Source organism: Athene noctua, chromosome 2 (genome assembly GCF_965140245.1).
Source record: "Athene noctua chromosome 2, bAthNoc1.hap1.1, whole genome shotgun sequence".
Lineage (NCBI taxonomy): Eukaryota > Metazoa > Chordata > Aves > Strigiformes > Strigidae > Athene > Athene noctua.
This window is the reverse complement of record NC_134038.1, coordinates 138,405,604-138,416,819: the sequence shown is the minus strand read 5'-3', so window position 1 is coordinate 138,416,819 and position 11,216 is coordinate 138,405,604. Positions and strand designations below refer to the sequence as shown.

The window sequence follows — 11,216 nt, the reverse complement described above, 5'->3', positions numbered from 1 at the left end:
GCACTCAAGCTGGGCTGCAACAGAGATGTTAGCTCAACTGATGGATGCAAAAACTGCTTGGTAACAAAGTTACTCAAATGCAGGACAGCAAATTAGTGAAATGATGACAAAAGTCCCACCTTGGTAGTTGTTTCTCCTGTTCATCCCACCATCAAGGCATCCTGCACCGAGCCAAACCTGCATGTACCTCAGTACAGGAGGACTGAATAATGAATCTACAGTTGATGAACAAACTGCTCAATATTTTTATTTTACACAGAAATCACCTGTTCCATAGAACTGAAGCCATTCCCAAACGTTTTTCTTCCAAAAGGGGTTTAATGTTGCACAGCACTGATCTTCCAGACAGTCTTTGTTAGTTCCTAGGTCCCAGCTTTTAAGAGGCTGAGGCCAAAGACTCACCAAGGTCAGTCAGGTAACCTGGCTGGGGCACCATGGTAACTCAGGACAGGTTGACTGCTGCTGTGAAATGGGGGATGAGCAAGTGCCTGCCTTGAGCTGGCAGTTCTGATCATTTAACAGCAATCAGTGCATGTTCTACATAGCTCCTTTTCACCATATGCTTTGACAGTAAATTCAGCTATACTTTTTATTTTCCCGTTTTGTCTCCCCTGTTAATTTGATTTTTTTTTTTTTTGTCTTGTCTTACAGACTACTACCACTTTTTGGCTCTAAGAGTCCTAGTCTGTTCACATGGAAGCTGTTCCCTGTCTCTTTACTGTTCTTTTCTGGGTGCTCCTTTTGTTACTGCTCTTTGAAACAGGATACGGTATGGGTTTCTGGTTACTAGATGTGGGTTCATATAATGACATAACGTTTGCTGAACATGCTTCTATTCATCTAGCATTACTTGTCTTCAGCAGCAGCAGTAAAAGGCAAATGGTTTCAGGGAACGATCCAAAGTTACTCCTATGTATTCTTCCTAGGAAGATTTAGAACACACCGCTCTGTAAGATGGCCAAGGTTATCTTTCCCCCATGTGGATTACTTATCAACAAGTATCATGAAGCATTTTCAAAATTTTTCTTTGCAGTCAGACTTAACACCAATACCTTTATTTTGTAGGCAAAGATGTTTTATCTGCATAGTTTAACTACATTTAAGAAATGTTCCTTGCTTAATTTGCTGATCTGTTCCCTTGTATCAGTGAGCAGGTGAGCTCAGGGACAGTTATTCCTGAAAGAGGCTGGACACGGCAAGAAAACATGGCCAGTCTAAAATGAAGGAGGTTTTTTGGTTTGTGTGTTTTGTTTGTTTGTTTTAAAAATACACATGCCACTCCTCCTCAACACCACAACCACAGGCACAGAAAACCAAAGATGCTTTCTTTGAGCATTACAAGCAACTGCTGTACAGGGAGGAGATGCAGACAGGGCTTAAAGCAGTTTGTGGGGCTATGGAGGAAAAAAGGTTATTATCCTCAGCATCTACTCTTCCAGCTTCCTGATGCATGGCAGAGCAAGCTTCCCCAGAAGGAACAGATCCTAATCTAGTGATGAAAGCCCTGTCCTGTAGTGGAGGAAAGCACCTTGTTTTACATAGGTTCTGTTACCATCTTGAAGCTCTTCTAACTAACTGGTTATTAGACTGCAGCAGTCAGACTAAGAACACACTGTGCAATGACTTCTGAAAGTGCCGAACAGGCCATTAGCAGCAAGTAATGCTCAGTGCCTAAGGATTTCCTTTAGGACTCTTGCCCGCTTCAAAGGAGCTGAAGGTTTACACTGCCAGAGCACGTTGCCTCAGTGTCCTTTTTCCAGAAACCAGGTGACAGGAAAACTAGAAGACCTGACTGCACACTTAAATGTTTTAACATGAAGACAAGGAATTAAAGCTCTTCAGTTCTTTTTATTATTATTAAGAACAGACTTGGCTGAAAAACTGACTTAGTGTTAAGACACTTTTATTTGTCACTGCTGCTCTTGGCTTTTATGTGCTCAGTAAGACCAGTCTGTTTTCTCTCCTCCTTCAACTCAGAACATGACTTGCTTCATTGTGACCAGAAACAAATGGCTTAATACAAGAAGTCTCATCAAAACTGTACTACTACACATAGTTTTTCCTTGCAGCACTCAAGTCTTTTTTGCGCTGCCTCTCCAGGCATGTCTTACAAAGAAAAACTATTACTGTAGAGGCTGAGCATAAGTTTCAATGTAAGTAGCTTAAGTAGCTGTCTTTGCTTCACTCTTCTTACTACAGGCTCCATTGAGACAGTGGCTCCCCCAGGAAGCTCCTTTATGCTAGGATTCCTTCTTTGACATTTTACAGTTAATCTTAAGGGTCTTTTCCAACCTTAATGATTCTACGATTCTGATAATTTTTGTAGCTTGTTCAGAACTTCACCTAGGCACATCCAATAAACACACTGTTTTGTACTGATCAACTGTAATGACTATTAATTCAGTAATCATGACTATATGTCTGTCTCATCTTTGAGGGCACAGTCTTTCCACCCAGCAGCTGCATTAAGTTCTTGTCTCAAGCTGATCACTGCTGTTAGGAGTCAGTCCGAATATAAAGTCTTCTGGCAATGATTGTGGAATCATCTGTGCTAACTGGTCATCGTAGGAACCAAGCGTCCATAACTTCTCCAATTCGTAAGTGTCCCGTGTCTCTGGCAGCATGAAATGTATCACTATGCTACCTGCACAGAACAGAAATTCACAACAAATTAAGTCAGCTGTAAAGCACTGCTATACTTCCAGTTGCAGAGAGAGTTTAAATCTTCCACCCCCATTGTTGCTCGATATAATGGGTCAGCTGATGGAGGTCTCTTCTGAAGTTGCTGATTCCAATTCTTGAACACTGTTAGGAATTGGTCAGTCCTTCAAAAGACTCCAAGCCTACAGCCAGGAGAATGAGAGGGACAATATTCTGGTTTAAATTAATATTATAACAGGACTCCAGACCAAAGAAGTTGTGACTTCTAGGGGACAGGACATCAAAAGGAATTTTACTTGAAAGAGTCCCCTCCCTGAGGTTACAGATGGACTTTAAGCTTTTTTATCTGATCAACAACATACAGCTCTAGCCAAGTAATTTCCCTGAGGTGTGTTGCTCACCATTCTCAGGCAGTTTTTATAATGAAACCAGTCCAAACATTGACATAATAAAGTTTTTCTTACAGGTTTTCATTAATTCCATGCAAACAATAGTGGAGAACAATGCCAGTGTATGTCTAATGCACTTCTTTCTAGTTATGCCTTTAAATGTCAATCTGTTTTCAATTATAACTATCAAAATCATTGACAGTAATGTAATCAAGGCTTAACATCACTGGCTGCAGTGCCCCTCACCCACCCATGCTCTCTTTTAAGCCAAAACACAAAGTTAGAGGGTGAGATTCTAGAGCTAGTAATGAAGGAGAAATGCTTTCTGAATGCAGAGTCTTTTATGTCTGTGTAGCAAGTTTCACAGCCACAGAATAAAGATTTAAACTCAGTTTCTTAGGACTGAGGTTTTACACTGTGTCATGATATGATCTGGACAGTAGAAAAGCATGCTCAACAGTTCACTATGAGGGCAGCATACAAAAAGCCCCCCCCCCCCCCCCCAAACAGGGATTACATAAACCTCAGAAAAATGACTGAAGTAACTTTTCTCTTTCTACTACTGTCATCTTCAACTTAGGAAGACCTGTTTTAGCAACTGAAGAGTAGTTCCTGCTTCCTTCTTAGTGCCAGTGACTTTTAGTGAAAATTTATTTAGTATCATAATGAGTTCAAGCAACAACAGCTGAAATTCCAAAACAGCAGAGTACTGTGAGCAGGCTTTACAGTGAGATGCTTCCTTCAAGAAAGAGCTCATGCAGAACTTCCTATTTGTCAGATTCACAAATATTTACCAAAATCAATGCACAGCCAGTCATCTGTTTCTTTCCCTTCAATCTGAGTATGAGGATCACTTTCTTCTTTGTGATGCTTGTACTGAGAGAAGAAGCAATGGCAGAAAATTACTTTGCATGTATTTAAAAGCACTCAACAGATAAGCTGAGCTTTGCTGAGTCACCTAGAGTTGTTTTAAATCTTAAACGGGTTAGATTACTTCGTGTTGGTTCTGAGGTCTGCACAAATAAAGAATAATATATACTTGCAGCACTGGAAAATAAGTACAGATTTCATCCTAGCACTCAGAATTCCCATACAGTTATCCATGAATTTTATAAGTGTCCATTTTTTCTCAAGATGAATATTGAATACAATTACTTAACGTTAAAATAGTCTTTCAGTTATCAGTTCCGTAGCTGCCACTGCCACTCAGTTTTATTTCCCTTCGGATACCTTTGTTTGTTTTACACTGGCTAGTTAAGGATGCAGAAATAGAGATGCCAAGGTTATCTTCTTTTCAGATGGGAGCAGGGAGAGAACAAGTTCCACCCATGCCACGAGGAAGGCATTCAAACAAGCCTCCTGTCTCTTGAGCGCATGCTCTCAACACTCATTGCAAGGTGGGAGAAAGCACAACTGGCACAAAGGTTTCCAAGCTACAAACCACTTGGGGAAAAGGGAGGGGGCAGCTCAAAGCACAATGGCAAACTCTCAGGTAGGGCAAGATAGTTATTTCCCTATGCAACATGGTGGCTTTTATACATGCCAGCTGGAGAGGTTCAGCTCTCCCCACCTAGTACAGAAAGAACCTACGCACCCACCAGAGCTAAAGAAATTTGACAACTGGAGGCTTAAGTACTGTCATTTTGGGATCTGGCCATAACCTACTTGTTTCTTTACAAGAAGCATCACTAGAAAAAAAAAAAGTCGACTACATCTTCACAGAGCTCCTTTATTCTACTTTATTTCTAGTTGAAGCAGCCAATGAAAAAAATATGGAAATCTTTTTCAAGCTGAAATTAAAAACCAAACCAAACATTTATCTCAGCACCTGTCCACAAGGAAACAGAGAGTGTAACTGCATGGCTCTAATAGTCTTTCCTACCATGGAAGACAAAATACAAAATAACAGGTTGTAACACTATGGCTGGCTAGCGAATGAGTCCCGCTTCACTGGGAAAGCAATTATCACAAACCCCAACTGTTCCTGGTGGTTCCCCCACAATGCCGGCTGCTGGACAATAGCCCCAGTTCACAAAACAGAATGGAGAACTTTCAAAAGGCAATTCAGAACTAGTTCTACCTTCCTTTCTTTAAGATAGCCTATGAGATATCATCAAAAGCACGTAATTGTCAAAGACTCTCTGAAAGTCTGTTTAAAATACTGAAGAGCCCAGCATGCACTACCATCAGCTATGTAACACAGGCTGGAAAGGCTGATCTTTGCTACAAATTTCCTTCAGTCTTGTCTTTAAAGGCTCTGTAATGGTGAACAGATTATAACGAAGTCAACGATTAGCTTCTTCCTCCAACAGGAAACCAGACAGGAAGGGATATGCAGTGCCCAACTAGGGACTGCTATTTACAAGCTACTGGAAGAAAACCAGGACGACCTCATGCTACACATGAGCACCTCTGCACTTTAGTGTGAGTAAATCATGATTTACCATAACATTTTAGATAGTGTAATGGTGAAGCTAGCCAGCTGCCTAGTAGCAGCACTCCTGAGCACCCGCTCTGCTTTCCATCTGAAGCTTCAGCTTACTTTTTGCATAGAAAACTTTCAATGCCAGGCAAGGTGAGCCACTCTTGAGTACTTGGCCAGACTTCCCGGTTTCTCAGGATGCCCAGGAGGATGCCACATCTCCCCAGAGGCTCTGCCCTTGCAAAAGAGCTGGTCTCAGAACCACCAGAGGGAGCAGCTAGTTGCAGCACAGGCATGTTTTTGCAGGGTGGGTGGTACTCCCCTCCTCTCACCTGCTCTGAGGGAGACCAAGAGCTGTTGATTTGAGACTAGCAAATTATAGAGTACATATTAAGTGCTTAAATTTAGTACATTCAAATCTCACTAATACAACTTCAAGCTTGAGGCAAAATTTTAGTTTGCAAAGTTGCATCAGTTCCTGCAGAGAACACAAGAAACTTCCAGCATGTGCTCAGAAAGGCACTGAAAAGCAATACCATCTCCCCCTCTCTCCTCAAGTGACAGCTGAAACCAATGGGACTGGAAGGAAGAAAGTAAAACCATGGGTCAAAGGAAAAATGGGGTCAGGACGGGAAAGAAAGCATGTGAAGAGAAGACGAACTACAGATTGAATACAGACACCTGACTGAGATGGGGGTTTGAGATGGGGGTTGGTCACATACCTCACACTACCAAACAGTGCAAGGTTTCTGTGCAAGGATGGCTGCTGCTGCCTCTCCTTTCCTCCTGTACACACACAGTACGGTGACTATGAACTAGCAATCTGCCTTAGTAAGCCCATGAGGGGGTCCCCATGCCTCATAACATGCCATCTTTTTTCCAGCCTTATGATACACCTAAGAATATGGAAATTTTAGGGATTAGGGTTTGAGAACAGTCAGCTTAAGCTATTTGGAATGAGTGCAAATAGCTATGAAGCTTGCTGGATGGAAGACAATAGGTCTGGACATAGGTCGTCATCACCATTTCACATCACTTTTGTTCTAGCCACCCAATCGTGCTAACATCACCACTGTTCTAAATACAGAGAGGTGTGTTTTTAAAATATATACTCTACATTTTGAGTAGTACCGCTAAAGGAAATAAGTACAAATAGTTGCTAGATGTATTCAGGACTAAATAACATCAAGATAAGTCATTTTATCTTGCCTGGTACACCCCTATACATGCAATCCTGGAGAAATTCCTTTCACAACAATTAAAGCATTCCCCAAAGCACAGAGAGTGCAGTGGGAACTGTCTTACCATTTTCAGCATGTAATGTGCCATCGCATGGAGATGTCGTGTTGAATATCCGCTCACAATTATAAAATAATTACAGTATTTTATTTCTGGAGGTAGCTGGATGACACAGATGTCTTTAGCATTTTCTTGCCTCAGCAGAGCTACAACAAAGTCAATGTTGAACTTTGGAAGGACAGTACCTGGCACAGACAGAAAAAATAATACAGTGGCAACTTATCTTTTTGATTCCAAAAATCAACCTCTTAAGACTACATAAAATTACAACAAACCAAATTATAGCACAACCTAGTCACTCATTGTGAAGTCTGGTTTCATACTGACAGTGCAACATGAACTGCATATTTTTAAAAATAATTTTTAAACCCATCAAAATAGAGAACTAAGCACTCCTGGTAAATAAATAACACTATCACTAGATACAGCAGTTAGCAAACATCAAAGTTTCTTTTAGGTAAGTTACTTATTTCATATTGTTAGTACTTAAGAGTTAATGCTATCATCAGGTAAGATGAATGAAACCTAAGTACTTCAACAGACATTATTAACACAACAGAAAAAATTAAAAGCATTTCAGAACAATGCTTTTCAACAAACCTGTGATAATACATGGTGATGAAATTGCTCTAAAATCTTAAATAGATTAAATCAATATATTGAAAACAGAGCTGATGTGATACAGTGTGAAGGTAAGTTTCATCTCCACACTGAGTAAAGCCACTTATTTTCTTCTTCCCTAGCCTGTTCTGCCAGAGGATTGTGATATTGTAGACAAAGGTTCAGTCCTTCAACAGTTTAAGAAAGGTAGCTTAAAAACTAGTAAGTTTGTGCAACTATCTTCTGCTCACACCATGAAATCAGTTTATTTTTGATTTGTTCTAATTATGTAGATGCAACTTGTGTGCATACTCAAGGCATAATCTAAATCTGTCAGCAATGCATGCCTGCCACTGTAAAGTGAACCTTAGTGCAGACTGAGCATCAGCACAAAGCCAAGCTTTATATTTACCAATATAAAGAAAAAGCCAAACGAAAGAACAATAGTTACATATTATATGCATGAATGGGGATATGAAATTGGATCAGATCTTTGTAAATGAAAGCCTTTGAGCTTAGGGACTCATGCACTCTTTCAACTTTTGCTGCGGTCACACATGCAGAAAATTAGCAGTGGCCACAGCTCCTCCGGACGCAGCGGTTACAAAAGTTAAATATTTGCCTGGTAGCCACATGTGAAGTCTCTAGTGCCTACTTAAGAGAACGAATGGTCTAAACAACCCCAGGCACACTCTGCCACACTGCACGTCATGGTCACATCTAGGCTAGAGAAGACTTGCAGAAGAGCTACAACAAGAAGCCAGCTCTGTGCACTGACAACAGCTCTGTGTCTTATACCTGTAACCAGCCCTTGTGCTGCTAAAACTGTTACCTGTACAGGGAAATTTATTGGAGAGCGTACATCAGAGAGACACACCTCCCACTCGGCACCGCTATCCTCACAGAAGTTCCTGTATGTATCTACACACAGGCTTGGTCTACAGTAGCCACCGACTCCCCACTTTACAGCGGGGCTTAGGAGGCGATGGCGGTTCAGCACAAACGCCGTGACCCGGCGGCCTGTGGTCTCAGCCGAGGTAAGGGCGATTCCATCGCACCACACACCCAGGATCCCCCCGCGGCTGCAGAATTAGATTCCAGGCATCCCCAGCAGTTACTTTCTTCCCAAGGGGCTACGTTTTGCTCAGGGCACCAATTCACAGAGCTGGGGAGCGCAGGGCAGCGCTGAGGGCCTTCGGCCCCCTTGACATCCCACCTCACGACCACGCCCGGGCCTGCCGGGCCAGCGCCTTACCTGGCGCCGAGGCCGCGACAGCAGCGCTTCACCCCCGCGCAGTCCCCAGGCCTGAGGGCGCTGCGGCAGCGCCTTCCCAGCAGGGGAGGGCCCGCTGACACAGGCGCTCCCTCATCCGCTGCGAGGCCGGGGGCCTGCGGGAACCCTGGGAGAACAGCTCGAGAGCGATTACACTTAACAGCCACGAGAGAACCAGACCGAAGTCCCAAGCGGGAAGTCTCAAGGACCACGACCGGTGTGGCGCACGGAGAGGCCCCTCCGGTTTACCCCGGCCGCTCGGCCCCTCGGCTAGGCCGCCCTTCGCTGGGCCCTACCTGCCGCCTGGAGCCGCTCCGCCGCCGCCGCCGCCACCCCCAGCGCCCCGGCTCCGCCGCCTCCCGCGCAGCGCGGCGTCGTGCAGCCCCCGCCGGGAGCCCCGGCCAGCCGGGGGGACAGCTCCGGCCGGAGGGCGGTCCCCGCCGCGGCGGAGATGGGCCGCAGCAACCGGCGCCCCCCCGCCACCGCCCGCCACATGCCAGCCGCCGCGCTCCGGCACCCGGGCCCGCCCCTCCCCGACAAACCGCCCAGCGATTGGCCAGCAGCAGGGACGCGCCTCTCCCCTCACTGGCGCATCCTGCCGTCGGTCGAGGAAGCACCATTGAGCGCATGCGCAGCGGCCGCCGTCAGGCGGTGGCGGGCGCTGCCGGGCTGTGCCCGGGCCTTCGCGGAGGGCGTGCGCCGGCGGTGCCGCGACGGTGGCGGGGCGGGCGGGGGCTCCTCTCTGGGGAGCCCCACCGGGAGTGGGCGCTCTCTGAGCAGCGGCTTCTCTCCCAGGAGCGGCCGCTGGGGCCGCCGTGTTCCGGCCCAGCGCCGGGGCGCCCGCGCTCCCCTGTCAGGAGTCGCGGTGCGGGGGTTTGAGCGCGTAGGTGGGAGCGTCGGGGTCGGCCTCGCCTTCCCCGTCCCCGTTTTGCGCTACTTGTCAGCGTTTTCTGAGGGGTGCCTGAGCCACGAGGTGGTAAAAGGGGAGTGATCGGGGTCAGGGAACGGGACCTGCACACCGGTAACCATGGCTCTGCTCTGATGGTTTGTTGGGAAGCTGGGAAGAGGCTGACCACAAAACTTGGGCACTGCCACGTGAACCCTAATCACGTATCCCAGTTCAAGCCTTTTGCTCCCTTTTAAGGGCGATGGTTTTGACTGAAAAGCTGCAGCTGGTTTGAAACAACACATTTTTCTTGGGAAAGTGTATTTTACATGTGTGTAATTCCCATGTACTGTTAATGGGCACGGGTTGGTAGCCTTGCTATGTTTGTTTTGCTATGGAGAACGTTGTCAAGGGTTCAAAATCTATGACTAGGCAAGTTCAGGTGTTTGTATTTACTGTGGGTGAAACCTGTTTCCCTCCACCCCCTTCCCCTGAAGATGTTGGCATTTACACTGACAATAAAAGAATTACTGTTCAGACTGTTTTTCCCTCCCTTGCTGAGTATGATGGTAAAACAAAGTTATTAAGACTTAAAAGGCATAATCTTGTAAATTATAAAGACTTGTAGTGATAAAAGCTTCAGCTTTAAAGGAAATTCGGCTATGCTGTACAAGGCTGGACGTGGTCAGTTATGCTAATAGGCCTCAGTGTCTGGATGCCTCTTGCAAGGTTTAGTTTGATTCACCTACAATTCCTTCAGGGGCTTTTAGTCTTAGTTTCATCTTAGAAATATTTCAGGTGAAAAAAAAAATGCTACATCTGATGAGTGTCTTAATTGTGTGCTATAAAAAGTGCTCAAAAAGAAAAGGGGGGAGGAACAAAACAAGCAGTTTGAAATAATACTTTTTAAAAAGTAATTTTTAACAAACTTGCTGCCCAACTAATGCTTCTGTTTCTCTTGGTGACATGTTTGAAAAGATGTTCTTTCTAAAGATGATATACATTTATGTTTTATGTCATTCTTCGATGTTACTTCTCCAAAGGGGATGCCTGAAACCTGTCTTGTAACATTTGCTGACGTTCACAAATCTGTTGTTTGTCAGCTGTTCTTGCCTTTGAAGGACATGAAGTTCATTTGTATCCTGATCTGTTCTGAAACTGGGTTCCTCAGCTGTTGTCTGGTTGTTAAGAAAGTCTCCCCGCTTCTCAGGCCTATGCTGCCGTTGCTCTGAGCACACTTAAGGCAGACTGCAAAAATGGCTTGATAACCCACAGCAGTACAAGCTGTGCATAAGTGAACTCAGGCAAATCCAGTTGTGTTTTCTGGAGGTAGATACTCTTGTGAATGGTAATTAAGCAACTCATCAAGTTTCTTATCTGATGGTATCTCTCTGAGACAAAGGAAATGTACTTTTTAAAATCATTAAATGGTTTATTTGTCAATGCAGCAGTTAGATTCCACTGTATAAAAGTAAAGATGTATGAAATGGAAGTTACAGCTGAAAAGGTAAAATCAAATTATAAAAATTTAATATTCTGACATGGTATTTAAAGGAAGATAGTGCAAGCTATTCTGTATACTTAGGTTAAAGGATAAAACAGTTCTTCAAGTATGTCCAAAATCTGTTCTCTATGCAAAAGCTTAAGATGTCTCTGAACTCCTAACATGCAGTGTTTTGTTGAAAC

General features: G+C 44.4%; 1 protein-coding gene across 1 annotated transcript; it reads right to left on the bottom strand.

Moving 5' to 3' along the window:
• Window positions 1-221: 221 nt before the first annotated feature.
• On the bottom strand, window positions 222-9,166 carry MALSU1 (mitochondrial assembly of ribosomal large subunit 1). The gene is made up of 4 exons (XM_074900415.1): window positions 8,941-9,166; window positions 6,778-6,956; window positions 3,845-3,926; window positions 222-2,644 (listed from the first exon to the last, which is right to left on the bottom strand). The coding sequence occupies exons 1-4, from the start codon at window positions 9,137-9,139 to the stop codon at window positions 2,466-2,468; spliced, it is 639 nt and encodes a 212-aa protein (XP_074756516.1). The 5' UTR covers window positions 9,140-9,166; the 3' UTR covers window positions 222-2,465.
• Between the last annotated feature and the right edge of the window lie 2,050 nt (window positions 9,167-11,216).

What these genes read in the sequence shown, in the direction of transcription:
- MALSU1 (XM_074900415.1), bottom strand. Translation starts at nt 9,139, where the DNA reads ATGTGGCGGGCGGTGGCGGGGGGGCGCCGGTTGCTGCGGCCCATCTCC. An exon ending in GGAGCGGCTCCAGGCGGCAG is followed by an intron (nt 6,957 to 8,940) that starts GTAGGGCCCAGC and finishes TGTCTGTGCCAG; the next exon opens with GTACTGTCCTTCCAAAGTTC. An exon ending in CACATTACATGCTGAAAATG is followed by an intron (nt 3,927 to 6,777) that starts GTAAGACAGTTC and finishes TTCTTCTCTCAG; the next exon opens with TACAAGCATCACAAAGAAGA.